We start from the raw sequence: 27,107 nt of genomic DNA, 5'->3' as shown, positions 1-27,107 counted from the left end.
TCAGCAGTGCAAGCACAGCAAGAATGGGAACTGTCAATGGGGTCCCGAGGTCTGTGGTTTCGCTCATGTTGAGGTGGATGCTAGAGCGAAAAATAAAAGAGCGGACGTTGATTCGGTACTGAGCCGCGAAAATTGGCGGGCTGTTTTGGGGTATGAATGCGTTGTTTGCGACTTTGAGACTCAGAGTCTTGATGAGATTGTGGTGCATAGCGAAGAGGTACACAGATCGGCTGGCCACACCGAAGCGGAGAAGACAAGCGGAGAAGCTGGATTGCTCGAAGCACAGAGTCGCAGCGGCCCGGTGGGATATGATGGGCATTCATCAAGCGGAGTTCCGAAGGCTGAGAAGCAAGCTCAGATGCTGGGCAACTGGAGGTCAAGCAAGTAGCAGAGGCAACTTGGAATGCCAGTGCAGCCTTCGGATGAATCACAGCTAGGAAGGACTCCGGCGGCTTTCGAAACGCGGACCATAGACAGAATCGATCTGGCATGCTAGGATAGACTGAGATGCCGATGTTTGACGTGTCGGTGGACAGTTTCGTTTCAAGAGATCAACGGCACCTAACATTCGACCTGGTTTTGCCTCTTCGGAAGACTCAGCGCAACTTTTTCTGCGAATTGGAGCACCTTTTTGGTCCACCTCGCAATAAGTGGATGCGCAGCCGCCACATCGCTAACGTCGATATCGTCCTCCGTCTGCCCCTCCTTGAGTGTAACTCCAAAAAGCGAGATCCCTTCTGTACTGAAGTACTCAGCACTGAACAGTATCTCCGTCTTCAGCTCTTTCTCGGCGTCTTCGTAGAGTTTCAATGCCTCATGCTTGACTGCCAAAGTGGCCTCACTGTTTCCAGATTGCCTAATTCCTTTGCACATTCCCTCTAGTGCGCCTAAACACCACCCAGCCTTCAACCCAATTTCTCCTCCTAGACTGTACCCCTCATCGAAACCAGCCTGAATGTACTGCTCTTTGCTGGTCGCGATGCCTTCGCGATATCCATTCGTGACGTGCAATGATCTTAGGCGCGCAACATCTGAAGGATGTTCCAGTGCGCGCCTCCCGACATCATCTTCACCGCCTTCTCGCCGAGCATCAAGACTAGGCGAATTCGGCGCAGAGCCAAAGATATCGTCGTTCAGGGCATTGTAATGGACGTATTCTTCGTTGTTTTGGACTGGCGCGTTCATAAGCAGTTCTGTCTCGTTCTCTGAGACGCGCCGACCGGGAATGTCGCGGAGCATGCTATTTGGTTGCAGAAAATATGCATGTCGAATGTTTGCCAGGAATTGGTGCAAGTGTCAACAGCGGAAGTGGAGTTGCTTGTGGGAGATGTCCGGCTTGTCATATTTCTTGGCGTCTGAGAGAGACCCAATTTTCTTTGCACGACCTTCGGTATGCACTTACATTCCATTCTTCTACATTGAAACATTCGCTTCGACCAAGGCTGGTCTAAATCCGACAATCTCGTTCTACATGCTGCCGATCCTATCTGCAGGACCTCTAGCCGTTCTGAGCATCTGCACCCTTGCGGCTGGGCTCCTTGGGTTCTGTTGGATAGCGATAGCGATCGAAGCTGGAGTGGCTGTGGCCGGACTCGTAATCTGGAGCATCTGATATGGAGCATTATTCTCAGGAGCATTTGTCAGTCGTCAACCCAGCACTGTGGGTAGTATCACAGATGACATGGGCATTGTTGGAGGCAGGTTGGGCATGAATACATTCTGTGCTGCTCTGGGTCTTCTGATCGGAACCCCAATTGCTGGCCTGCAGGTGTTCTGTGGCGCTACTTTGCTGCTCGCAGGTGGTCTGGTTGTGGTGACAAGGTGGGAAAGAGTCGGGTGGACGGTGGCTGAGAAAGCATAAGGCTGTCTCGAATCAGGAAAGCTTTTTGCACCATGGTTTTGGTTTGGTGCTAATAACGAACGATACGCAAACTGTACATTGATCCGGTCTTCATTTAGAGACATCAGCTGCTGGGGTAAGTGCAACATATACGCTAGGAATGTTAGAATATGGCACACTCTTAGCCGAAGGATCGATTCCGCAGGCAGCGACCTTTGACCCCACGATGCCAGCACGTATTCTATCTTCCCTGCCTACTTCACTTCATCAAGCAACACAAACCGCGCTGACCTCGTACTTTACCATGCAAGTCACAAGGGCTGCTATTGCAATTGCTTTGGCATTGGCCTCGAGTGCACTCTCGACGAAGCCTTTGCTTGACCAGTCTTTTGATAGCCAAGCAGAAGAACTCTTGAGACTGCTAAATGTGCCAGGTCTAAGCGTTGCAATCGTTCGCGGCAACGATTTTGAGTCGAAAGGATATGGCTATGCTCGTATACCGTCCGCACCTGCGACAGGCGACACTTTGTACTATACTGGCAGCACGACCAAGGCTTTCGTAGCTACGTTGGCCGCAATGATGGTGGAAAACAATACTCATTTCAAAGACCTAAAGTGGTCGACACCCCTGGCAAGTCTCTTGGAAGGTGATTTTGCACTGTCGGAAGAATATCAAAGCCTGCATACTACGTTGGAAGATGCACTATCCCATCGCTCTGGGCTCCCTCGGCACGATGCATCATATGGCTGGGGCAACGCTTCGATGTTCGAGAATATTCGCCGAATGCGTCATCTTCCACTCACTGCAGAGCCGTGAACTAGATGGCAGTACTGTAACACCATGTTCGGTGCTGTGGGCGGAATGATTGAACGACATGCACGCGCTAGTCTGGAATCTGTGGCTCGGAAATGGATTTGGGAACCTTTGGGAATGAGTTCAACAGGCTTCACAAACATTGATGCCGACATAGTCGCTAGAGGCTACTTCTGGCAAGGAGAGCATTATGTTCCAGAAAAGTTTACCGATCTCAGCGGCATTGCAGGAGCCGGAGCCACGATCTCTTCCGTCAACGACTACGCGCTGTGGATGAGAGCACTTCTCGATGCTTACAGGGGCAAGAAAAACGAGTCGTCGCCAATCACAAACAGTCTCTGGTCAGAAACCACGAGGTCGAGAGCGATTATCAATCCCGAAGACCTTGAACCTCTTACTTATGCTCTCGGCTGGATGATCGGTCGACTTGGCAAGTATACTGTCGTGACACATAGCGGTGGCGTCAACGGATACGGCACGAATCTGTTTCTCATACCAGAGTTAGACTTTGGATTCGTGTCGATGGGAAACACGCAAAGCACAGCTGCGATAGCAGGCGCTGCACTCTTCTCTACACTTTTGAGAAAGCTTTCGCCGTATGATCAGCATGATATCGATGAAGCTAGGATCACGGGACTGCACGAGTTTTTGACTTTGACGAATTCTTTCACGGGATCGAGACGGAGTGATAACCACGCTGATGATGTCTCTTTATCGCTTCCTGGTAGTTTGCGGGAGTACGTTGGTCTCTACGAGCACGCTGCTTACGGGCTGTTTAACATCAGTATTCTGTCCCAAGATCAATACACAAAAGCAGAGATGGGAAACCAGCAGCCACTTTCCGGAACAAACCAGATCCAATTCAGCGTCAGGCCATCCGCTCGATCTTGGGCAACCGCCGGCACGCTCAAACATAAAAGCCACACTTCATTCGATTTTGAGATTTTCACCGTGTCTGGTCCTATTGCAGAGAAGGAGGTTGCCAAAGAGTGCGGGAGCGTGGAAGAGACGGGTCGTGTGCTGACGTGTAAAAACGAAGAGGCTCGTGAGATGCTCTCAAGGACTCGCGCAGTTTTTGACTACGAGATTTATGGAAGGCGGGTTGCTAAGCTGGGGCTTCAATTCGAGCCGGAACAGATTAGATATGCGGCAGAAGTTGGTGGAGAGGAGAATTGGAGGGAAGGGATGATTTGGTTTATTAAGATGTGATTTTGATGAGGACGTGAGGTGAGGCTTGCTACTCAGACACCACCTGCATCGATCTCGTGATAACATCTTGTTATATTGCATATCACAGTAGCGTCTGTCTCGATGTTCGTTCGCCGGCTTGCGGTATATTCTGCTCTTGTACATCTGTTCTGTCCTCGACAATCCGACTGCGATCTTCGGGATTCCACGCCTGTATCCAACCGCAGGATGATGTTTGGTCTTGCAGGTGGATGATATCGACGCAGATCAATATCAATATCATTTGTAATCATCATGAAAGCCAAGATGCAAGATGATGCCGAGTTCCGCAAGTACACCATCGACTCCTCGGCCTGCACTATTCAATTTAGGCGGGCCACGTTGTGTGCTTTAGGTAAGTGAAACAGCTTCCTCTTTCTCTGCCCGCTATTTCTCCAATCCCGCTTTTTCGCCTACTCCGCTCTACCTCCATTCTACAGTTCTGGGGAAGATGTTATTGCGGGAAACAGAATTGTCGTTCTTTCTGGTATAAGTAGAAGCTGGAGCACACTTCTGCTATTGTCATGGACAAAAAGAAGACTGCATTGTCCTCGGCTAGGGATGAGGAGAAAGAGCTTTCGGTAGACATGGAGAAAGACGACGCACCACAGGACGAAAAGCCACCTCCGGCTGCACTGATTACGACAGTCATCTCTCCGCCAACACCAGACGCCTTGCAAGATGGCGGAACCAGAGCGTGGCTGCAAGTCATGGGCTCGTTCATTGTCTTCGGCAATCTCTGGGGCATGTCGTTCGCATTTGGCTCATTCCAGAGCTATTACGAAGTCAGCTACATTCCTGATGAGTCCGCAAGCTCCATCTCATGGATCGGAACAGTCACCATCTTCCTTCTCATTTTGATCGGCGTCATCAGTGGACCTCTTTTCGATCTCGGATACTTTCGGACCATGCTCATCGTCGGTGCTCTGGGCGAGACCCTCGGCGTCTTTCTCATGAGTGTCAGTACCACATACTGGCAGCTCATGCTTACCCAAGGTGTTCTGATGGGCCTCTCCAATGGCCTGCTGTACCTGCCCGGTTTAGCTTTGGTGGGAAGATCCTTCAAGAAACACAGAGCTGTCGCTATGGGAGTTACGACGTGTGGAGCGCCGGTCGGTGGCATCATATACACTCTCATCTTCCAGCAGTTGATTGGAAAGCTGAGCTTCGGCTGGACCGTGCGCGTCATCGCGTTTGTCATGTTGGCAACATACTCATTGATCTCATTTCCACTTTTGCTTTGGGGTGCAGCGAATCTGGGAGATATTGCATCCGGATCGAAGCGAAAGTTGTTCGATCGCGGTGCTTTGACTGACCTCCCATTTTGGCTATACAGTAGCAGTAACTTTGTGGGTAACACGCATGGCCGTGCTTGGTCCGGAGTGCTGACGATATCCAGCTTATATTCTGCGGCTACATGGTACCCTTCATCTTCATTCCGTCTTATGGCGAACTCATTCTAGGCATCTCGCGCAGCATGTCCCTTTACGTGTCCATGATCTCTCAAGCCAGCAGTATTCTCGGACGTCTTGTCGCGGGCTACTCGGCATCAAGAGTCGGCGTCATGGTCAATTGGATCACCTGCGTACTCGTATCTGGTATTGTCGCAATCGCCTGGCACGGCGTCAACTCTTTGGGTGGCTTTATCACCATTGCAGCGCTCTATGGCTGTTTCAGTGGAGCTTTGATTCCACTGCCGCCGACTGTCTTTCCCAAAGTCTGTTCGGACCCCAAGGTCTACGGAGCCCGACTTGGCATGGCACAAGGCTTTGGCTCTATTGCTAGCTTGATCGGACCTCCGATTGCTGCAGCACTTGCTTCTGCATCGAGCAAGGATGGCAAGACCGATTATCTCGGACTACAGCTCTTTGCTGGCTGCATTATGGTCGCCGGAGCTTGCAACTTGTTTGTGCTGTGGTTTACGCTTATGCGACGACGGAATGGTGGGTCAAGATGGGTGTGAGATGGCGGTCACATCTTGTGCTTGATATCCTTTATGCCGCCAAAAGTGCCCCCGCTAAGGTCTCGATCGGAGCGAGTCGAATATGAAGTTCGGGGAGGATTGGTGTCAAACGGCCCCACTGTCGCTGAACGGGAGGCTGAAGAGCCAGACCTAGAGGGCCTGTTAGCTGTATAAGCTCAACACCGCTCAGACATTTCTTCCCGAGCTTTATGGCCATGAAGCTCTGATAAAACTAGATTGGCGGACATCAGTCGTAGACGCTTGATAAAGGACTTCCTAGCAGGATATGTCCGACGCTGAACACCACGAGGCACTAGATGTCACAAGCTACTCGAGGCCGGCCAAGGTCATAGATGAGAAGAGAGCGAATGGTTTTGCTCATTTCGGCAAACCTATATGGCGTTGCTTCTTTTGCTGAAGACTGCAATGAACGTTGTATGTCAGTTACTGCCATGACTATTGAGGTAGCTTACACTTGGTTCTGATTGATCTTGCTTGGGGCATACCTTATGATTCTTCTCTTCTCTTCAGGAAATTGGAGAGACCTTCTGCTCGCTCTATGACTGACTGTGATCTACTAGTAGCAGCCTTACCTTTCTCTTCTATCGTCTTCGCACATCATGCTACATGTGAGCGCATGGTTGTTGGAAGTGGGCAAGGAGGCTGAGCGCTTGGTCGACTCTGGTCATCATCTGCTTTTGGGGGCCGGATTAAGTCGGTTACGAGCTCTGCAATGATGCCTGAGTATAAAAGCAATTTAGGATAGTTGCAATTCCAGCACTTTGTGTGTACAAGCTGACAATATCATTCAAATGCAATTACCTGTACGCCCGGCTAAGCCCTACTATACTAGTATAAGCAGAGCAGCTCAACGCGCCCAAGCTTACCAGGTAATTCAACCCAGGTTATCCTCTCATCAACAACTTTGCCGTGCAGGTGTGCAGCTTCTCGCGCGGCCCTGCTTAAAATGTTCTCCTTGTTTTCATCAGCCTCCCCAACATCGCTCCAATTCCTGTTGGCCGTCTCGACGTTGCTCGTGTCTATGCTTCGTGCGCCGTTACCAGTTCCAATACATCTACTGTGCCTTCTTTGGTTGAGCCTGAGGAGGGGCACCCCCAATGTAGTGGTTGATATCGGTCTGGTCGTGGACTGTCTTGAGCACGCCTTTGATAGTCTCCCATGCATTTCGTGCAGCGGGCGGCACGTCCTGGCGCTGGACAAGGGCGTCGCCGCGAGCGCCGAGCTGCTTGATCATGCCCTGGACGAAAGTGCTCTGGGAGATGCGAGCACGGAGGAAGATGGTATACACGACGAGGATGATCCAGCTGCCCTTCTGGAAGATAAGAGCTGAGCCAGCGATGCGGAACCAGAGCGCGAGCTCGAGGCCAGCGACAATGGACATGCTAGCATCATAGTAGTCCTTGACGAAGCGACCAATGGTGTCTGCAAGGCCGCTTGATTGTGGCTTCTGTCCAGCAGGGGTCGCTGGAGGCGGCTGGATGGTGGGGAGGAGGATTCCGCGGGTGTAGGTCAGGACGTGGAAGATGCTGTAGACGGCGTATGGGAGCATCGCGAGCGGGTACTGGCGGGAGAAAAGCCAAAGGAGGGCCATTGCTGTACAAAGGTCTTATCAGTATAGCTGTTCAGCTTGCCTGCTCGAGTGTGCCTGCTTACCCAGGTACTGCACATTCTCATCTCCAACCAAAGCCAATGGGCTGGCTGGCTGCTTGCCGCTCTTCGCACGTGCCCGGTAACCCTTGAATACGACAATACCATAGGTTGCAGCAGCGGCGATAAAGGCGGTACGGTAGCTGAACTGCGCCCAGCGGCTGTAGTACTTGAGGAAGATGTAGCTCAAAGTATAGCGGGTTGTGGTGAGCAGGAGCGTGACGTGCCCGACGAACCATGCCTAACAGTGTCAGCGTATGTCTTCCATACTCCCCAGCTCGTAGCTTTCTTACAAACTGGAGCGTTTGGGCCAGAGCCAACAATCTCTCCTGCAGAGAGGCGCCCGGTGCTGGAGGGGCCATTGCGGGCGGTCAGGCGATTTCAGCTCTGCTGGATGGCGAGTCTCAGATATGTCTGATCTGAGATGGATGCACGCGAATCGATTTCTTCACTGGGCGGTGACCGGCGTTGAAGGGTGGCAGGGAAAGACCAGCTTGAACCTCCGATGCCAAACGTGGTGTTGAGGCACACATGCCTTGGCACGCTTTCGTCATTCACAAGCCACCGACCCTTCGTCATCCTCCCTTCCTCCTTCGCTACGCGTCACTATACATATGTCGTCCTACATCTGGCGTATTTGTTTATCTCGTGGAGGTATCACGAGTAGAACAGTCGCATTGGGATACCATGCGCAAGCACCATTCATGGCCATGACTCGATGTCATCCACAGTCCCTGAAACGCCTCGTGCGCCCTTCCCTTCTCCTCTGAGAGCCATCACAGCTCGCCAATGCCGCACGCGAGTCAGCAGGACCTCATCCTTCGGGCGCTGCCACAGATTCATCGTGGCACATGAAAATAAGTCCTGTCCATGAGAAGGACCAGGACCGAGAGCGCCGACAATGATCACCATCACACGACTTGCCCGCCAGCAAGACGCCGAGGCCGTAGTTCAATTATCGCAGCGAGTTCAAGCCGCTCTTGCGGCATCCGGGAGTTTGCAGCATCTCAGGGCTGTAAAGGTAGAGCAAATATCGGAAGAGATTGGAAGGCATGAGTGCTTCATCTTAGAAGATCAATTGACTGCACAGATTATTGGCGCTGCGAGCACGGGAGCAATACAACATGACTACTATCCAGTGGCTGTCAATTTCTCCTTGAGCAACTATTGCAAGCCCTGGATTTACCTCTACTCTGTCATGCTCGACCCTAATCACCAAGGTCGTGGTCTTGGTAGGGGTTTCATTGGGGACTATGTCAAACACCTAGAAGAAGTTTTTGGCGGGGGCACAATCATTCTCGATTGCTGGGCTGGCAACTCCAAACTGCGAGATTTCTACATCCGATCTGGTTTCACGTTTGCAGCCATTGTGCCAGAAAACGATTATGAGGTGGCAGTCTTCTATCGAGAATTGTCCAATCAGTTCTCAGGAAATCGGAATGCATCGGAAGACCGACAGCTTCTTGCGTATGATGTCCCAAGCGCTCCTATGATATCCAGGTAGCTTTCGAAACGATCAAAAGGGTCGAGTCAGGCAGCACTGACCGCCCACACTCAGAATCCCATTCGCTGCATGACAACGTGGGAATCCTTGATAAGGAGTCAGAGAACTAAGCACCACTGCAGGAACACAATGCGAACTTGGATGATTTTCTGTAGTAGGGAGAAGTGTAGTGCTAGAGTAGATGCTGAAATGAAAAAGGAATGATTTCGAGCTTCACTTCGATAACCGAACCTCCCACATGCCGGCAGTCGAAAGAGGAAGCGTCTCACGTGCTGCATCCGAATAGAGTTTGAGCTAACAGCCGTAATCAGCGGCCCGTGCTCCGAGCCGAGTTCTTTTCTTTGGACTAGGATTTCAGCGTCTTCACTATTGCGACAATGTGACCAACCAACTCACCCCCGAACGCTCTTCCCATATGGTGATGCCTCTTTGGAGGTTATCTACCCGCCAATAACCACCAACTACACCTTCTCCATACCAGCCATGAGGGGTGCTACCATCTTTTCGGGTTCGAGCTGCCCGAATCTGGTCAACGCGATTTGCCAGAGACTCGGGCAGAAGCCGGCGGAGGTCGACCTGAAGAAATTCGCCAACGGCGAGACGTCGGTTGAGATCAGTATGAATAACTTCACTTGCCCCCGAGTCGTGCGACGCGCTGCTAACCTGCCTTGAAGAAACCTCGGTTCGCGATCAAGATGTCTTTATTGTGCAGAGTGGGAGCAGCCAGTATGATGATCGAGCTCGATACTTTGCATGAAGCTCCGCTGACTGGTCAGGATCAACGACAATGTTATGGAAATGCTCATCATGATCTCTGCCTGCAAAGGTGGCTCTGCCCGCAGTATTACAGGTGAGTGAGCAAGACAGACATACAGATTCCGGCTTGGCCCGACCTTGGAGACTGAATGCTGATACTGCTTATAGCTGTTATGCCGTACTTCCCATACTCGCGTCAATCGAAGAAGAAGGCTCACCGAGGAGCTATCACAGCCCGCATGCTCGCGAACCTCGTCAAAGTCGCTGGCGTTAACCACGTCATCACCATTGACCTACATGCCACACAGATGCAGGGCTTCTTCAAATGTCCCGTTGACAACCTCTTCGCCGAAACAATCCTTAGCAAATGGATTCGCCAAAATATTCCAGATTGGTTTGACAGCGTGGTGGTGAGCAAGAATCCAGGTGGAACAAAGAGAGTGACGAGTTTGGCCGATAGGTTGGGCTTGCACTTTGGCATTGTGACCACAGACAGGAGAAAACCTAAGCATCCGCCAAGCATGATGAGCTCGGCAATATTTGAAAGGCTGGGTGGAGACGGCACGAATGATCGCGAGGCTCTGGAAGAAGACGCAGAGGAAAGTCGACTGCACTCGCCTGACAAGAACAAGACATCGCCAGATCGGACGCAGCGCGATCCTAAAGAGCGAGATTGGGCAAGTCCCAAGTCAAAATCGCCAACTCACGGGGTCCGCAGATATCCGTATCGTCCATCAGCTCCTCGTGCAACAAGCTACGCTTCTGCTGCGCAAGCAAGACTGGCGAACGGCAGTGGTCCTACACCACATCCGTTAACGAACGCACATCGACCTGATTCGATCGACGAAGTAAGCGAAGAAACGGACCAGAAGAAGGCTGAAGACAGTGCAGAGAGCGTTGGTCTTCAACGTGTGCGGACTGTGCCGACCGTAGAGCCATCACGCGATGACGACGGCTATGAAGAGTCAGAAGGCGACGATGACACAGACGAGCGGGCTAGAGATGTCATCACAGGCCGCCTCATTCATGGCCACATTGTGGACGACGATGTGCCTTCACCATGCATGTCTCATTACTCCGCGAATCGCAATCGACAGTCCAGTGAGGATGAGGATGCATCGGAGCATATGATGCAGTCCTTTGTCTCCACAACGTCTTCTCGCTGGGGCGCTGGCAACGGCCAGGGCGGTGCCCTTGGCGGTACCGGCGATGCAACACACTCCGACGAAGAGGAAGAAGAAGCTCTGCAGAATCCAGAGATCGAAACTCACGTCACACTTGTCGGTAACGTTCGTGACAGATCGGTCATCATCGTGGACGATATGATTGACAAGGCGGGGTCCTGGATTGCTGCAGCGGAGACTGTGGTCAAGCGAGGGCAGGCAACAAAAGTCTACTGCATGGCTACGCATGGTCTCTTCGGCGGCGATAGTTTGCAGCAGCTTGAAGAGTGCGACGAGATCGAGGCGGTCATCGTAACCAACGCGTTCCCTATCCCGGAGGAGACCAGACGCAAGTCCCGGAAACTCATTGTCCTGGACGTCTCTGGACTCTTGGCTGAGGCGATCCGACGGAACCATCATGGAGAGTCTATAAGTCAGCTCTACCATATCATGGACTGATTGCATTGACCTTGGCATGTTCTGGTGCGGTAAGTTGAAATTCGGACCGCTGGCGTTCTGGTAGAGGAAATGAAACGGACACTTCGGCGAAAGTGATGCGATACTTGAATTCGGCTCGTGAAAATGGGCGCTACGATACGATGTGCTTGATACGTACGGAACTTCAGCCTTGATGGCTGCTGATGTCTGGCCCACTGCCATGACATCCATTTTGGCTTGATTGAAGCCAGGCTTGTCTCAAAAGAAAGCAAAGGTTTCATCAATTTCTACCAATTCTCATTTCCTTTCTCTCCCCCTTACCCAGCGATGCAGGTGTCTTAGCACTTGCCCGGGTCTTCTCCTCATATGAGAAGTGCCTGGAACGGAGCGTTGGTATATCAATCTTAGCACCGGGAATAGAAGGCCTGCTTCTCATGTCCCTCTTAATTGAGGGTGGGAGGAATGGGCAAGAGAACCTCTTGGACAATCATCACAATCATCACAGTCATGATATCTACAGGTGTTATGGCAATTGTAGTGCTAGTCACGACGGTAAAGAACAGCTTCCTTCCGATGTTGACCAAGTAACAGAAAAACGACACAAGGACAAAAAAAGGCTCAGGGCGCTTCCCAGGGTTGAACTGGGGGCCACCTACAGAAGCGATAGATTGAATCTATCAGGTTGAAAAACCCGAAGCAGGTATCATACCACTAGACCAAAGCGCCTTGTGTCTGGACGAGCACATTGTCTCTGAGCGAATGTATATGCTGGTTTGCGCGTTTATCTGAGTCTATCAACACAAGCCAGACAGGCGAGCAAGAGCGCGGTGTCCGAATGGGGACGTAAGGGCCTTGACAATGATGATACTGGAGAGTCAATCCTTGGCAACGGGAGACGACCGTCGTGTATCTCGAGACTGCAATTTCGATGGGTCCTGGCGTTCCAAGTTGAGTTCAAGATGCAAAAGCAATTTTCCTTCTGACTTGCCGTGTTCAAAGAATGGTGGATTGGCTGATATGTGTTGCAAGCCTTGGCATTGTGTAAGGCTCCGCTGCTCCTAAGTACACTGTCTGCAATTCCTTCTCGTCCGCAGCCTGTTGTTGCTGGAAGAACCTTAGAAGTAGCATCGACTCATCTTTGAACCACAGAAGGTGCAGTCAAGATTGACGAAGCTCCAATGGCACCTGCATGAAAGCTGCAGCTACCTACTACAGCTCCGCCGAAAAGCTTGGCCGCCGGCCGATGTATACACCGAGCACCAGCACTTCCCTTTCGTTATCGATTTCCGTTTTCCAACAACATTTTCTCAGCCATGTTCAAACCAACCATTGCAATTGCCGGCCTAGGCTGTGAAAACTCGACATTCTCTCCAGCCCGCACTAACGCAGCAGCCTTCCACCCCAAGCGCGGCGACGAGATCTTGGAACAATACCAATCCATCCTGCCACCATCCGCGACGTTTATCGGAACACTCACTGGCCACTCCTTACCTGGCGGAATCGTCACACGAGAGGCATTTGAACAACTCTCCTCGGAAATCACAACAAGATTGCAAAAGACCCTCGACGAAGGACCGCAACTCGATGGACTTTGGTTCGATATCCATGGCGCCATGCATGTCGAAGGCTTTGAAGACGCTGAGGCAGAATTACTTTCAAGAATTCGAAACGTCGTCGGGCGAGATGTAGTGGTATCTGCGTCCATGGACTTGCATGGCAATGTCTCGCATTCGCTCATTTCTCAATTGGATCTCGTGACGTGTTATCGTACAGCACCACATATCGATGTCATGGAGACGAAAGAACGCGCGCTCCGAAATCTTATTGAAGTTTTGAAGATGAGGTCAGAAGGTAGGAAGGATTACTTACCTATCAAAGCCTGGATACCAGTTCCCATACTCTTAACAGGAGAAATGACATCAACTCGAGATGCGCCTGCAGATCGAATCTATGCCGCAGTTCCAGAGATCGAAGCGCTCCCAAGTGTCTTGGACGCTGCAATTTGGGTCGGATATGCTTGGGGCGATGATGCCAGGAATTGCGCTGTAGTAGTCGTGACAGGTGGGGATGAGAAGGTCGTATGTGATGGAGCAGAGAAGTTGGCCAGACTGTTTTGGGATGCGAGGAAAGAGTTCAAATTCGTGGCACCGACGGGTAGTCTCGAGGAATGTTTGGATCAAGCTGTGAAGGTGGATGCGAAGAGGCCTTACTATATCTCGGACTCTGGTGACAATCCAACTGCTGGGGGGAGTGGTGATGTGACATGGAGTTTGGACAAGATCTTGAGAAGGGAAGAATTCAAAGGAGATGATGGGATGAGGGTGATCTATGCGAGCTTACCTGGACCTCAGGCTGTGGAGAAGTGTTTCGAAGCTGGAGTCGGGGAGACCGTGACTGTTACTGCTGGTGCAGAGGTTGACGCCATTCATCATGGTCCGATCACGATGACTGGCCGTGTTCACTCGTTGAGAAAGGGAGATAAGTGGGCTGTGAGGGAAGCCGTGTTGCAAGTCAGCAATGTCTTCATCATTCTCACCGAGTTTCGAAAGCCATTCCACAAGGAAGTCGATTTCAAGAATCTGGATCTGGACGCAAGGCACGGTGCCGATGTGGTAATTGTGAAGATCGGGTACCTGGAGCCAGATCTTTACGACATGAGTGCGGATTGGATGCTTGCGCTTACGCCTGGCGGTGTGGATCAAGATTTGAAGAGGCTGGGCCACAAGAACATTGCGAGACCAATGTGGCCCTTCGACGAGGAGTTTGAGCGAGAGCCGGATCTGAGTGCAAGAATTGTTGGACGATCGAATCATGATCCAATCTAATCAGTTTCAGCTCTGCGTTGCTGAGATGAGGGTGTCTTAGGTTGCCAAGCAGTGCATCCAGGAATATTCTGGGATTACATCAATGCATGCTGCTCAGATGGCTATGCATCTCAGATTCAACAGCTACAAGTTCCGGCTGCTTCGCAGATCCCGTGTCAGGCACGTTTACTGCAGCGACAGTGGCCCGGTTTGAGCCAAGATGTCGTCAAACAGAATGGTCGGAGACCACATTGCCACGACTCGAAGGGCGGAGGAGACCGGGCTAGCGATCGACCTCAAGAGTCCGACGCCGGGTTCGGAAAGAGTCAAGGCGGCCTTGCAGGAGGCATTGAGCAATACGGCATACCGCTCTAGGGCTGTGGAAAAGCCAAAGGCATTTGCGAAGCCCGATGCCACTGCGGAAGCCGAACAGGCAATTCTGGAGCGGGTGGAGAAGGTCTATCCGCGGCAGGATGAAATGTCTCGCATCTACGATACGTACGTTCGCCTGGGTTGTATAGACTGCAGCTCTTTTGCCCATGTACAAGTGTGCCTCTCGTGTCAACGTCTGAGCCCAGCCCCTTTTGAGCCTGGAAGCCTCTTTTCCCGTATGCATTGACAGTGACCTCTTATCTTCTGGGACTTCCGCGTCCTGTGTGATGTCGTTGGTATCTGTGGCGGCATGATAGCGTCGTCGAGAAACGATTGTCGTCCGATTGTCAATAGGGCTCGGCGCTCCAGGAAGGTGGATGATCATCGGGTGTAACTAGCTGCACTTGACGTAGGCGCTACAGAAAACATTCCATTGTGTCAGCATCATCATCGCCCTGATCAAACAGGATGGACCATACCGAATGTTCCCGCTTGGAATGCCCTGCCTGACATACGCACGGCGAGATGATGGTTCGAACATTCCGAGCAGTTCTGGTCTTGGCACTGGCATCACGTGCAGCTGTCGCGCTTCGGCCATTCTCAGATGTCTTCGAGTGCATCGAACTCGATGAGAGCCGCTTCGAAAATGAAGCGCAGACTCTCCTGCGGCCATATCAATATGGAGATGCCTTTCCGGCCATCAACGCAAGCGAAAGTGTCAATCTATTCCCCATGGCCCCATGTCATGGCTTCAAAATCGAAGAGGCAACCATAGACCAGCTACAAGACTATATGCAACATGGCTCTCTGACCGCGCAGCAGCTGGCGGTGTGCTATGTCCAGCGTATGTGGCAGACAGACGACTACATCAACTCGGTGCTCGAGCTCAATCCGGACTTCCTCGCCATCGCAGCTCAGCTGGACCACGAGAGGCAAGCAGGCCACATTCGATCTCAACTCCACGGCATACCCTTCATGGTCAAAGACAACATCGCTTCCAAGGATCGCATGCAGACAACGGCGGGTAGCTGGGCTTTGCAAGGCTCGGTCGTTCCTCGCGATGCACACGTTGTAGCCAAGCTTCGTAAGGCCGGCGCCTTGCTACTTGGTAAAGCCACACTGAGCGAATGGGCCGACATGCGAAGCAACAACTATTCCGAGGGCTATTCTGCTCGTGGTGGACAATGTCGATCTGCATACAATTTGACCGTCAATCCTGGTGGAAGCAGCAGCGGTTCAGCTGTTGGCGTGGCCGCGAATGTCTTCCCTTTCGCGCTTGGGACAGAGACCGATGGAAGCGTCATCAATCCAGCCGAGCGAAATGCTATCGTTGGTCTAAAGCCGACCGTTGGCCTTACATCGAGAGCCGGAGTGGTCCCAGAATCTCTGCATCAGGATTCCGTAGGAGTATTTGCAAAGACCGTGAGAGAGGCTGCCATTGTGCTTGACATGATTTATGGCGCAGATCCGCGTGATGACTACACTTTGGCTCAAGTTGGTCACACTCCAGAAGATGGCTATGCGCAATTTCTTGCAGAGAAAGATGAACTTCGTGGTGCCGCTTTTGGCTTACCTTGGAACAGTTTCTGGGTTCATGCTGACCCGAAGCAGCAAGCTGTCCTCCTTGCAATGATTGATCTGATCCGAAAAGCAGGGGCGACGGTCGTGAACCATACGGAGCTGTTGGATTATGACAAAATTGTCTCTCCAGATGGCTGGAACTGGGACTACGGCAGTGCTCGGGGCTATCCAAACGAGAGCGAGTAAGTGTATCGAATATGGCGAGACAATCGCGCCGTGCTGACTTACTCACGCATCCAGATACACAGTCGTCAAAGTCGATTTCTATAACAATATCAAGGCATATCTTGCAGAGCTCAACAACACTAACATTCGATCTCTTGAAGATATCGTCGAGTACAACTATGCAAATGACGGTAGCGAAGGCGGCAACCCATGGCCGCTTGGTATTCCAGCTTTCTACTCCGGGCAAGATAGCTTCCTTGCAAGTTTGGCAACTAAAGGTGTCCAGAACGAAACGTACTGGCAAGCACTTGAGTTCTGCCAGAAGAGCAGCAGAGAGCGCGGCATAGACCATGCTTTGTCGCAAGGGCCGAATGGCACAAAGCTGGATGCACTATTGGTGCCGCCTGATGTCGGGCAATCGTATCAGATTGCCGCTCAAGCTGGCTATCCGGTCATCACCATTCCTGCTGGAGTATCCTCTTCGACCGGCATGCCGTACGGCTTTGCTTTGATGCAGAGTGCTTGGCGTGAGGATGCGCTTGTCAAGTACGCATCGGCTATTGAGAACCTGATGTCGGATACCCCGTACAAGAGAACATTCCCGAAGTGGCATGGATATCTGGAACGCAACATACCGATCATCAATGCATAGGAGACTCTAGCCTCTCGAGCTGGAGAAAGAGCTTTGTTTGCTATCAGGGATTGCGATGGTCTGGCATCCTTTGAATTCCGCTTATTTGCTATAGGGTCAAAAGTACCAGCTGCTCGCGCCAGACTTGCTCACTGAAATGCTCTTCGCCAAATAAGTTACGAGTCATTCATCGCTTGCGCATAGATGCGGCTTCACTCTCACAAGTCCTGCCGTCACATGTAAGCTTGATCTCACATGTAAGCTTAATCTCACATGCAAGCTTGATCTCACATGTTCGAGCACCTATATCAAGGCGTCATTTGTCTTGTCTAATCTTAGCTACAACATCCCCCTTTTTCGACACCACCTCAGCCTAAGCACGCACCCTTCACACCTTAGCACCTTCCAGCATAGCTTCATCGATCCATCCGACCTATCCAAGAACCATATAAGCACGACAATCAATCCTTTCGAACGCACGCTGGAATACACTGCAACTACAGCGCCAGAGTAGCGTCGCGCGCGATAGAGGAAGGTTAGCTTCACTTCAGATCGATTGCTGTCACATGCAAATCAGCACTCACATGCAACTCACTACTCACATGCATATGCAGGGTCCAAGCTCGCTTGAGTCTTAAGGCAACTTCGACATCGTTTCGAACCTCATCCAACATCAGCATACAACTTCGACATTGCTTCGAACCTCATCCGGAATTAGCATACATCACTCACAGCCTCCACCATCCACCTCAGAAGATACTCGCCAACACACAAAACAATCAAATCAACACTTCGACATCCTTCGGCAGCGATCATGACTAGTCGCAGCCTCATTGCGCTTCTCGCGTTCGGTGCCAGCTGCCTTTCGGTTCGCGCAGCACCGCAGTGGGAAGGCGCTGTTACTATGGTTCGAGATGTGGCAGTCACCTCGACTCTGCCTCCCGGTGAAGGAGGCTGTCCGGAGACCGCTGTGAATGGCTGTATTGTCACAACCGCTACGCAGCAGTCGGTCACCACTGTGACCAACACATTCCCGGTCTCGGCTCCGAGCAACCTCACTACTTCCAGTTCGCATACATCAGCGTTGACGACCTCAGAATCATCGCTTCCCAGCAGCATCCCGATCCAGACTACTTCGGCCTCTGCTTCTATCTCTGCTCCTGTCGCGCCCAGCATACCGCCATTGTCGACTGGCGCCACCACGCAGCATACATCTAATGCGCCACTCGTTCCGTCGATCGTCCCGCCACCATTCCCAAACAGCACTTCTTCGTCTTGGACAATTCCAAATCTGCCGACTTCATCTGGCCTGCTTCCTACCACCAGTAGCAGTCACTCTTTGTGGCCAACTTCTGCTGTGTCATCTGCTCCGCTTACAACCTTGACTACGCGAAGCACTTCCGAGGTCGTCACATCTGAGATTCCGTTCGCCACTTCCAGTGTTCCCGAGCCCGAAGACACCTCCAGGAGCGTGATCATGTCGACTCATTTTGAAACTGAGATATTGACCACGAAGACGACTACGACTGATACGGAGTACCCGCCTGCCACCTCAGTCATCAACATCACTACAGGAGTCACTCGGACGGACACCATCACGACCACAACCACAGACAGTCAGATTCTTTCTCTGCCATCTTGTGGCACTGGCGGGTTTGGGCCTGATGGTGAGTAACTTCCGCTATAACCACGTGTCATATGCTCATTTTTCTGCAGGTCAATACTACGGCGGTGCATGCCCTTCGACTTTCGAAACGATCACTACTTCGTCTTCGTCAATCTCAGCAAGCGTGGACCCGATCAACACCTCCACGACTTGCACGGATGAGATTTCGAAGGCCGGGCCAACTCAGCCAGTTACGACCAAGCCATCGATGAGTGCTGTCCCAGTAGTCGCCACCAATTCTTCGACATCGCTATCCATCTTGTCTTTCAGCTCCTCGGAGCCGTAGACGACTGCGGTTCCAGTACCTACCTTTAGCGATTATCCCATTCTTTGGACTACCGACCCTAGCTTCTGAGCTAGTGCATCCAGCGCGACAAGATATGACGGTATGTCTAAGGGGTTCAAAATGGAAATCATAGGGAAGGAAGGAAGCGCGGAGTACGAGGATTGGGCTTGAAGCGATGATCGATGGATCTCTTTTGTCAACTGAGCTGTCATATTGCTGAGGTTCGGTCTGAGGCTGAGGCTTCAGAGAGGCTTCCAAAAGCCCAGACCGTGATCTCACTACTATCATCATCACCGAGAGCCAACGCAAAGCAGTGTGCTACTCTGCATGCGACGCGCTCATATACCAAAGTCTTCCTTCAAATGAAAATTCGTACCCCTACATATCGACATCTGAGCCGCAGTGACAAGCCTATTTTTCTCTTCTCCCATGAAAGCCCCAAGCACTAACATTCCTCCTCTCACCTTGCTCTCGACTGTCTTCTACATTCGGCTTTACAGTACTTTTCCAAAGTCGTTTTCTGCCCCAGTTCTGAGCAGGATCATGCTCTTCCTTAAAGCTTTGAATAACCCCAACAGTAAACTTCAACTCCGACGACGAGTGCTCGAAAATGCGGCGTCTTCCTTTCCGCCACGACTTCTTGTCCAGAACCTTGTTGTCCGTCCCACAGTCGAGCTGGACACTGATCGACCAGCTCGAAACCGCGTCTTGGATACCATCGGTCTCATTGCCTAGCTGCGAGAGAGTATGATTAATCTGCTCGGTTAACAAATTTTCGATCTCAGATCTCAAGTCTCCGAAACTCGTGTTCGGAGCGATAGTAGTAGTAACGAATGTGGTTAAAGTGTGGTGGTCCTCGAGTATTTGGCCCTACGAACGGTGTTCTGATAATGGTCTTCCTGAGCACTTGAACTCGAACTGGATCGGTACCTGCATGTCTCGACATGTTGTAGGATTGAGAGGTTTAGAGCTGCGGGTAAATTGTAGGATACTTGAATTATTGATTGTGTACAATAGTCAAAGTGGCATGCGAGCAGGGCTTTGAGTAGCATTCACTGTCATTTTTTTTTGCCGCATTTATGTTTTCGAGGATGGCGATCTTCCGAGGACGATAAAGCTCTCAAACTTGTGTCGATTGATTAATCTATTGAAGTCGTCCATTCATCGTGAATCCCGATGCTGTATTCATCTCACCTCACACGAACATCTTCCGTGCTATTCAGATGCCATCGAAGCTGAGATAGCCAAGGGGCGACAGTCTACAGACGGGGGTTCGATCTCGTCGAACCAAGAACAGTCTTCAATCGGCCGCGAGAAGGACCATTTCTATCTGCATTGCGAAGCCACGTTCTAGAGGAAGTCGCCAACCTAGGAAAGTTTCGGGCAGATGCCGGCTTGTAGCGATGGAGGTGAAGCAGACGGCAGAAGAATGCAGCCCAGGGGGTATTGTATTGATACGGCACTTACTGGGGAGTTTTGGATCGATAAGTAATATTTCTGCTAGAATTTCCGTCACGCGAAGCCAACCGAGACACTACCAAACATTGATGAACCTCCGGCACAGGATATGCTTCGCACTGAAAGCGACCCATCTCAAGGCCAGGAATACGAGCGACGATAACGTGTGGGAGCCACGCCTGAGTCTAGTAGTCAATGCCCCACGTGTTTATTTAGGTCTGCTGCCAACGGTCCCGTTGCTGAAATGGCATTACTTTCATGGATAGAACTCCTGGGGTTTGAGCTCATTGGCGTCTTCAGAGTCCCAGTGCCCAAAGGCCGCTTTGAATCAGCCTCTCTCGAAGCTTGTATTGATGGGTATTTGTACATGTCTGCGCTGACGTTCTGTTGACTTTTGGTGTAGTGTTCCAAGCCTATCCCGTCTGAACGCCTCGCTATGCTGGAAACTACAGCTCCCGGGACCCATCTAGAACCAATCTTGCTCTCTCTGGCCATCGCGGCCTTCTCCATAGCCGCTTTTGATAATTGTTCCGAATCGCTCGAAAACGAGACCTCGTGTGCGCTCGCTACGCGCCGCCCACAAGGATGTTGTTGACGGGAATGTGAACTGCGCGAAGCATTAGAGTTGTTCAAATAGACCATCATGCCGGCTCGTTTAACGGCGAGGAGCACATGTGCTCGCAAGGGATACGTACTCAGCTTCACAATATAACCGATAACACCCATGATCAGGAAACCCATACCCACTGCTTGCGAAATGCGTAGGAATTCCCTCTTGTCCGCTGTTTCCATAGTCAGCTCCAGCTCGCTCGACTGCGCCATCTCATGTGCCCGCCATATAGCGCTATCGACGTACGCTTGCTGCATCGTGTCAAGAATTGTCGGCCATCCTTGACGAACTCTCGAGGCATCTCAAGGAGCTCCTTTGCTTGATCCATCTTGCTTGGTTGCGTCGCGCGTGTTCAAAGATTGGTAGCTCTGTTCGCGAAGTCGAGCGGTCGGTATATGCGAGGTCGCGGGCGTTGTTGGCGAAGTTGTCGAGGGATGAAAGATCGTCGTCTTGGTCCTCGAATTGTGGAGGAAGCCGCAAGCTGTCCTGTCTCCCCAGTCAATGCGGCTCGGCGGCGAGATCGCGCTTGCGGGAACTCTGTTTTTTTGCACGTGATCGTGACTTGCATCCACATCGGACGATCCCTTCAAGACATCTCCAGCTTGCCAGAATGGCTGAAACAAATGGCACTTCGACACCGGCAAAGAAGCTAAGACTACTGATGCTGCATGGCTACACCCAATCTGGGCATCTTTTCGAGATCAAGACCAAAGCGCTCAAGAAAAGTTTAGAAAAGCATTTTCCTCCCTCACCCAAACCAGGCCACCTGAAGCAGTATCCTGGCGGCATCGAACTTGTATATCCTACTGCACCAATAAAGCTTCAGCCCACAGAAGTTCCTGGAGCCGAACTAGATGGCGACAAAGATCTTGACGCATATGGCTGGTGGCGACGAAAAGGCGATTCCGAACCTTACACCTACGAAGGAATGGAAATCGGTCTAGCAGCAATATCAAAAGTCCTGCAAGAAGCCGTTGAGCAAGGCAAGCCATTTGATGGCGCACTAGGTTTCAGTCAAGGCGGTGCTGCTGCAGGCATGGTCGCAGCCTTGCTCGAGGATGGGCGACGAGAGGCATTCGAGAAACTGCAAGCGAAAGGCGGAATGAGATATCCGGACGAGTTCACGAAAGACACCGGATATATGGAAGAAGTGGTCCATCCGCCTTTGAGATTTGCTGTCAGCTATTCTGGTTTCGGAGCGAGTACGCACGAGCTTTACAAGGCATTCTACGAGCCAAAGATCAAGACTCCGATGTGTCATTTCTTAGGATCTGTTGATACAGTCGTGTCGGAGGATCGATCATTACGACTTGTAGAAGCATGCGTCGACGGCAAGCGGAAAGAAGGTGGTGTCGACAGAGTGATATATCATCCTGGTGGACACTTTTTGCCGAGCAGTCAGAAACAGTACGTGGCTGCTTTGGTTGCGTTTATACGAGAAGTGTTAGATGAACCGATAGAACAGCCCGGGGCCAAGAAGGAGGAGCGTATTGAAGATATGGACTTACCGTTTTGAGAAGAATGAAGTGCATATTTCATGATTCAGACGACGGCATGCAAGTCAGCTTATATAGAGACTAGATATAGATGATACGCACGAGAACTCTCCGATCTTGCTCCTTCTCGGAGCACTCAGATCCAAAACGATTTATGGGCTCAAAACAGTGTGAAATCTCCGGGTCTGAGCGCTCTAACATTGAGCTAAGATGCCAAAGAATATCTGGTGCCGATGTCTTGCCTGATGTAATAGTGGATTGATAACGGTGAGTACATCAGGATAGGCACTGCGGTGAGGCGTTATGTATTGTGGGCGCGTTCTATCACCAAGGTACAGCTGAAGCGCCCACTTCAGTCGAATCAGTAACCAACCTCCTATCCCTCGCTTCATCTCCCGCCCTCTCTCTCGCAGCATTCCCAACATCTCCTCCACCAGCCTTCCATCGATCATGCGCTCTCCTCGCAATGAACTTTCCAACTCCCCAGACACTTGCAGCCACAACACTGCCAGCAATCCCTGTCGGCGCAAGCACAAAACCAGCACCACTGACCAACGTTCCTCCCACTGTCGCGACTGCAAAAGCTACAGCAGCATACTTTGCCCAGCGAACTAGTCTCCAGATTACGAATTGGCTGATGTAGCGGAGAGTGCGTAAGAGAGCTCTGGTACGCAAGCGGGCTGGTTGGTCTGATGTGCCTGGATTTATGAGGTAGTTGAAGTTTCGCCGAGCGTTTTGGTAGGCTGATGATGATTGCTGAGCAACGGCTGTCTCATCCGGAGATGTCTCTGATGGTATTGCTGATCGCGAGGGCGCCATAGATAGGTGTTCAATGCCAGGATGAATTGCGGGAGGACTGCTTGTCCGGCTGAGGAGTCGAGCGAGAGGAACGCGAGGTTGACGCAAAGAAGCAGTATGGCTATGATAGGACTGCTGCACCTACCTGACGGCTCTGATATGAGACTTTCACAGATGTGGATGTGGTCTCGCAGGAGATCAAGGCCAAAACCCATCGCCGAACGGAAGCCGAGGTTTGCCGAGATTGGAGTGCACCACGCGTTGTACACCTGCAACTTCACCTCTACAGTATTCACCGGGACTTTTCTAGCGCTGAACACTTGAAGGCAACGAAATCGCTGATTGACGCCTAGAAACTTGAGGGCGTAGGGAACTTGCACGCAAGCTGATAATGGCTATGGTGCGTAGGGATCGACATGCAAAACCTTATATACAATGTAAGGCAGGGGTTACGTATGTAAGCTTATAAAACCATGTAAAATGGTATGTAAGGATGTAAGACGGGTGATTTAAGCTATACTAATATATGCTAAGGTATACCTCGCGGATAGTCGCTTAGATATCTTCTAAAGGCCTTATTAGCTACTTCCGAGTAGTCTTGCCCTATAAGACTCCTTCTAAGACAATAATACTATTGCTATCTAGATCTTATAGTCCCCTACCTAGAAACCTTCTAGAAGGCTTAGTAGTTAAAATAGTCTAGATAGACTTCTATAGCTATAGACCTATTAGGATAGTATCTAGGTACCTAAAAATCCGCCTAGACTACCTTAGTAAGACCTCTTTAATCTATCCTCCTAGGTCTAGGATATATACAAGCTGTCTAAGCCTGAATAATGGTCTAATATACAAGATATAGGGCTATCCCCTTAGTTAACTCGTCGCCTCGGAGCGTTCGTTAGCTAAATAGGCATTTCCCCCTATAGTATCTATATAGTTAGCTTTTAGAATAGCACCTTGTATATAAATACTAGGGCTTCTATTAGACTCGTTTAGTATATAACTATACCGCTTTCAGTGCCGCCGCACTCGGAGACTAAAAACTAACTCTTAAAGGTTCAAACCGTAAAATTAAACTAGCTAATTTAGTAGTACTAAATAGACCGCTTCTAAGCTACTATAGTCGATACGGCGGAAGCCGATAAAGAAGACAACGACTAAGGGTAGTTACAACAGGTAGATAAGGCTTATAGTAACCCTATTAAGTACAATAAGTACGTATACTTATATACTAAGGGTCCGGTCTTTAAGAGGGCTATAAATGCGGTGCCTCGTAGATTAGAACAGGAGCTATATAGTGCTAGAAATAAGGACGATACAATTAAGGCTGTTAGTAGCGACAATAGAGCCGGAGGCCTTTGTTATTCGATAGAAGACGACCTAAAGGAAGACCAATTTAAGCTATTAGTAGCGACTAAGCACTAGCGGAAGGTTAACTTGCCTATCTACCTGCAAGGTAACCTCTCGGAGGTTAAGGACGTATAGTACGAGTTCTTTAACCTCCTATAGACTAATAAGGTTATAGACAGGTTAGTAAAGTATACTAACGAGTATATAGAGACCTAAGAGGAGTTTAAAATAGACAAAGCTAGAAACCCCCGAATTAGCCGTAATAGGAGGCCTAAGATTGTTATATCTAGACACCCTTAGAAACTAGTAGGGCGTAAAGATATAATAATCTTCGTAGCCCTTATTATCTATATATCCGCGATCTAAATAGCCGATAAGTCCGATTACTAGAGGGACGACAAATACTAGCTAGTCTACGTAATCGCTAAATATATAAGTAAGTAGCGCTTCTAATAGATTAAGGCCGCTCTGTAGTATAGAAGTCCTATTCTAAGAGGCTCTAGATTGCCCGCATAGGCGTAGATATTACTATTAGCCGACCTATTACGAGACAGGTTTAAGACTATCGTTATGCCTAGAACTAATATATCGCTTAATAAGTCTATAATCCGGTTTATAGGGCGGTCTAGTTATATTATAATAATGCGAGGCAAGCCGACGCCTATCGGATACTATGTCCTTTGCCTATATAAAGGTAGATACCTATATTCCTTCTTATTCTTAAGCCCTCGAAAGTAATACTCTTAGGAAGCCGAAACAGACGAATTCGTAACTAGGGTCCTCGAGCGGCCGGTTATCGTTCGTAAGCAGCTTACTAGCGCTAAAATAGTCGACCGCGCGAAGGAGAGTAATAAGAGGCGTCGAGACAGGCTTAATAGCCTTACTAGGGGTAGTAGTTGTAATAGAATAAGTAGTATCTACGAGGTTAATAAAATAAAAGTCGACTTCTACTTAAGAGGCGCTAACTAGTCGGAAAGCATAGAAAGCTCGGAAAGCGCCGTAAGCGAGCCTAGTAGTATATAACCGACTAACTACGCCTACGGACTTAATCTTAGCGCAAGGCTAAGCCCGCTAAGAATCGCTATCCTTCGACTATTGCTATAACTTCTATTCTAAATATACTACTTCTACGTCTTTATAGACAATCTATTTAATAACGTTGTCCTATTCGCTATTCTAAAGCATCTCGGAATTGCTGCGACTAGTACTATGCGATCCGGCTCCTTATCGTAGCCTTAGAGAGGCGCTAAATTCGAGAAGTTAGGTTAGCTTCTAAAAAATAGAAAGCGGAAGAAATTAACGTTTCTACTACTAAATCGTAAGACGACTCGTTTCCTATTCGATACCCTGTTATATAAGGTAATTTATAGTATAGCGGCGGTTATCTAGTAGGATAGAAATCTCGTTTAGTTCCTTACAAACGCTATTAATCCTCGAAGCCGAGAAAATCGCCTTAGGGTACGCCTACGAGCCTATAATAACGCCTTTATCGATAACTACGTACGACCTTACTAGAAAGAAGAGCGAGAACTTAAGCTATTGCTAAGCATCGCCGCTCGCTATAATAATAGTATAGGTAGTATAGATATCTATAACTAGCTCTAGTTCTACTATTCCTCTTAGTATAAGTTACGGAAGGGTTAGTATCTACTCTTCTACTTCCTACTTAATACCGCTATTATTAATATATATATACTTCTTCGAGGCGACAAGACAAATAAAGACTTTACTTTCTAACGCGAGTTTAGAGTTAAATTAGCGTAGCAAATAGTCTATAAGGTATAGAGCGAGAAGAACGCTTAAGAGGCTATAGAAGCCTCGGTAAGAGCGCTTCGTATACTAACTCTACTACCTCCTCGAAGCGCTAGTCAATTTATCTCCGGACATATCTATAATCGCAGCGGTAGAAGATCTAAGCGCTATTAGATTAGGAAAGGCGATAGCTTACCTATAGTTAAAGAGAAACGGCGTATAGAGCGTAGTAGACAAGCAGTCTACCTAATAAAGCCTATGCTTCTACGACAGCGTTACTATCTCTATAAGCACGTAAGAACAGCTCTTAGCTTTAAGTAGTAGCCTCTTAGCGGCAAGCAAGAACACTAGACAACTATAGCCTATAACTACTATAGTCCTATTGCTATCTATAGTAGTTGCGAGCCTATATAGTATAGCTAACCGGACTTAGTAGCCTTCTTTACTGCTATTAGACCGCAACCTTCTACGTTAGAAGCCTTAACGCCGGCTCGAAGACCTTTACCTGTGCCTATAATAGGCTCTTTAGTACCGCCTTTAACTTAATAACCTTATTCTTTAGCTTATCTACTTCTAGCTATAGCTAATTAAACTCCGCTATACTAACAACCTCTACCTCGCTTTAAGGGCCTTCTACGTCGGATAGTAACTCTTCCTTTACCTTACCTGCCGTACGCGCCGACTCCGCCTGTTACTAGTTTACTAGGTTTAGGTCTACCCTTAAGTCCTTTACTAACAACTCGAGCTTCGAGATACGCTTAATAA

General features: G+C 49.9%; 14 protein-coding genes and 1 non-coding gene across 15 annotated transcripts; 9 read left to right on the top strand and 6 right to left on the bottom strand.

Annotated features, from left to right (window-relative positions):
• Positions 1-241: 241 nt before the first annotated feature.
• MYCFIDRAFT_151475 (uncharacterized protein) lies at positions 242-1,185 on the bottom strand (the record flags this gene model as incomplete). The annotated part of the gene is made up of 1 exon (XM_007925518.1): positions 242-1,185. The coding sequence occupies one exon, from the start codon at positions 1,183-1,185 to the stop codon at positions 562-564; it is 624 nt and encodes a 207-aa protein (XP_007923709.1). The 3' UTR covers positions 242-561.
• An 85-nt stretch (positions 1,186-1,270) lies between these two features.
• Positions 1,271-2,657, top strand: MYCFIDRAFT_172198 (uncharacterized protein; the record flags this gene model as incomplete). Its single annotated transcript, XM_007925517.1, has 6 exons — positions 1,271-1,287; positions 1,315-1,582; positions 1,620-1,639; positions 1,669-1,821; positions 1,853-1,896; positions 1,960-2,657. The coding sequence occupies 6 exons, from the start codon at positions 1,271-1,273 to the stop codon at positions 2,655-2,657; spliced, it is 1,200 nt and encodes a 399-aa protein (XP_007923708.1).
• Positions 2,658-2,681: 24 nt separating this feature from the next.
• On the top strand, positions 2,682-3,863 carry MYCFIDRAFT_84582 (uncharacterized protein; the record flags this gene model as incomplete). Its single annotated transcript, XM_007924728.1, has 1 exon — positions 2,682-3,863. One exon carries the CDS (start codon positions 2,682-2,684, stop codon positions 3,861-3,863), a length of 1,182 nt encoding a protein of 393 aa, XP_007922919.1.
• A 728-nt stretch (positions 3,864-4,591) lies between these two features.
• Positions 4,592-5,844, top strand: MYCFIDRAFT_186658 (uncharacterized protein; the record flags this gene model as incomplete). Its single annotated transcript, XM_007925516.1, has 2 exons — positions 4,592-5,230; positions 5,281-5,844. The coding sequence occupies 2 exons, from the start codon at positions 4,592-4,594 to the stop codon at positions 5,842-5,844; spliced, it is 1,203 nt and encodes a 400-aa protein (XP_007923707.1).
• A 753-nt stretch (positions 5,845-6,597) lies between these two features.
• On the bottom strand, positions 6,598-7,986 carry MYCFIDRAFT_54071 (uncharacterized protein). Its single transcript, XM_007924400.1, has 3 exons — positions 7,806-7,986; positions 7,519-7,753; positions 6,598-7,458 (listed from the first exon to the last, which is right to left on the bottom strand). Exons 1-3 carry the CDS (start codon positions 7,872-7,874, stop codon positions 6,920-6,922), a joined length of 843 nt encoding a protein of 280 aa, XP_007922591.1. The 5' UTR covers positions 7,875-7,986; the 3' UTR covers positions 6,598-6,919.
• A 272-nt stretch (positions 7,987-8,258) lies between these two features.
• On the top strand, positions 8,259-9,231 carry MYCFIDRAFT_202510 (uncharacterized protein). Its single transcript, XM_007925515.1, has 2 exons — positions 8,259-9,012; positions 9,071-9,231. Exons 1-2 carry the CDS (start codon positions 8,414-8,416, stop codon positions 9,087-9,089), a joined length of 618 nt encoding a protein of 205 aa, XP_007923706.1. The 5' UTR covers positions 8,259-8,413; the 3' UTR covers positions 9,090-9,231.
• Positions 9,232-9,499: 268 nt separating this feature from the next.
• MYCFIDRAFT_45366 (uncharacterized protein) lies at positions 9,500-11,394 on the top strand (the record flags this gene model as incomplete). The annotated part of the gene is made up of 5 exons (XM_007924326.1): positions 9,500-9,632; positions 9,691-9,742; positions 9,793-9,866; positions 9,941-10,482; positions 10,738-11,394. The coding sequence occupies 5 exons, from the start codon at positions 9,500-9,502 to the stop codon at positions 11,392-11,394; spliced, it is 1,458 nt and encodes a 485-aa protein (XP_007922517.1).
• MYCFIDRAFT_172193 (uncharacterized protein) lies at positions 11,384-11,809 on the bottom strand (the record flags this gene model as incomplete). The annotated part of the gene is made up of 3 exons (XM_007925514.1): positions 11,384-11,524; positions 11,557-11,630; positions 11,665-11,809. 3 exons carry the CDS (start codon positions 11,807-11,809, stop codon positions 11,384-11,386), a joined length of 360 nt encoding a protein of 119 aa, XP_007923705.1.
• A 185-nt stretch (positions 11,810-11,994) lies between these two features.
• On the bottom strand, positions 11,995-12,099 carry MYCFIDRAFT_t21. Its single transcript has one exon. It is a non-coding gene; the product is annotated as a tRNA-Pro (tRNA).
• Positions 12,100-12,686: 587 nt separating this feature from the next.
• On the top strand, positions 12,687-14,198 carry MYCFIDRAFT_65562 (uncharacterized protein; the record flags this gene model as incomplete). Its single annotated transcript, XM_007924517.1, has 1 exon — positions 12,687-14,198. The coding sequence occupies one exon, from the start codon at positions 12,687-12,689 to the stop codon at positions 14,196-14,198; it is 1,512 nt and encodes a 503-aa protein (XP_007922708.1).
• Positions 14,199-15,077: 879 nt separating this feature from the next.
• On the top strand, positions 15,078-16,947 carry MYCFIDRAFT_45262 (uncharacterized protein; the record flags this gene model as incomplete). The annotated part of the gene is made up of 2 exons (XM_007924318.1): positions 15,078-16,312; positions 16,371-16,947. 2 exons carry the CDS (start codon positions 15,078-15,080, stop codon positions 16,945-16,947), a joined length of 1,812 nt encoding a protein of 603 aa, XP_007922509.1.
• Positions 16,948-17,740: 793 nt separating this feature from the next.
• On the top strand, positions 17,741-18,878 carry MYCFIDRAFT_84575 (uncharacterized protein; the record flags this gene model as incomplete). The annotated part of the gene is made up of 2 exons (XM_007924727.1): positions 17,741-18,593; positions 18,643-18,878. The coding sequence occupies 2 exons, from the start codon at positions 17,741-17,743 to the stop codon at positions 18,876-18,878; spliced, it is 1,089 nt and encodes a 362-aa protein (XP_007922918.1).
• A 2,024-nt stretch (positions 18,879-20,902) lies between these two features.
• MYCFIDRAFT_45275 (uncharacterized protein) lies at positions 20,903-21,274 on the bottom strand (the record flags this gene model as incomplete). The annotated part of the gene is made up of 3 exons (XM_007924320.1): positions 20,903-20,943; positions 21,032-21,118; positions 21,193-21,274. 3 exons carry the CDS (start codon positions 21,272-21,274, stop codon positions 20,903-20,905), a joined length of 210 nt encoding a protein of 69 aa, XP_007922511.1.
• A 284-nt stretch (positions 21,275-21,558) lies between these two features.
• On the top strand, positions 21,559-22,556 carry MYCFIDRAFT_210496 (uncharacterized protein). Its single transcript, XM_007925513.1, has one exon. The coding sequence runs from the start codon at positions 21,608-21,610 to the stop codon at positions 22,460-22,462; it is 855 nt and encodes a 284-aa protein (XP_007923704.1). The 5' UTR covers positions 21,559-21,607; the 3' UTR covers positions 22,463-22,556.
• A 210-nt stretch (positions 22,557-22,766) lies between these two features.
• Positions 22,767-23,658, bottom strand: MYCFIDRAFT_172189 (uncharacterized protein; the record flags this gene model as incomplete). Its single annotated transcript, XM_007925512.1, has 3 exons — positions 22,767-23,361; positions 23,391-23,552; positions 23,621-23,658. The coding sequence occupies 3 exons, from the start codon at positions 23,656-23,658 to the stop codon at positions 22,767-22,769; spliced, it is 795 nt and encodes a 264-aa protein (XP_007923703.1).
• Positions 23,659-27,107: the final 3,449 nt, after the last annotated feature.

The sequence above is a fragment of the Pseudocercospora fijiensis genome, assembly GCF_000340215.1.
Source record: "Pseudocercospora fijiensis CIRAD86 unplaced genomic scaffold MYCFIscaffold_2, whole genome shotgun sequence".
NCBI lineage: Eukaryota > Fungi > Ascomycota > Dothideomycetes > Mycosphaerellales > Mycosphaerellaceae > Pseudocercospora > Pseudocercospora fijiensis.
Note: the sequence above shows the minus strand (reverse complement) of the source record. Positions and strands in the feature narration are given on the sequence as shown.

Bases quoted from the DNA above. Each gene is read 5' to 3' on its own strand.
- MYCFIDRAFT_54071 (XM_007924400.1), bottom strand. From the start codon at position 7,874: ATGGCCCCTCCAGCACCGGGCGCCTCTCTGCAGGAGAGATTGTTGGCT. The intron at 7,754-7,805 runs GTAAGAAAGCTA...TGACACTGTTAG, and splicing joins TGGCCCAAACGCTCCAGTTT to GCATGGTTCGTCGGGCACGT. The intron at 7,459-7,518 runs GTAAGCAGGCAC...ACCTTTGTACAG, and splicing joins TGAGAATGTGCAGTACCTGG to CAATGGCCCTCCTTTGGCTT.
- MYCFIDRAFT_210496 (XM_007925513.1), top strand. From the start codon at position 21,608: ATGCTGCATGGCTACACCCAATCTGGGCATCTTTTCGAGATCAAGACC.
- MYCFIDRAFT_202510 (XM_007925515.1), top strand. From the start codon at position 8,414: ATGATCACCATCACACGACTTGCCCGCCAGCAAGACGCCGAGGCCGTA.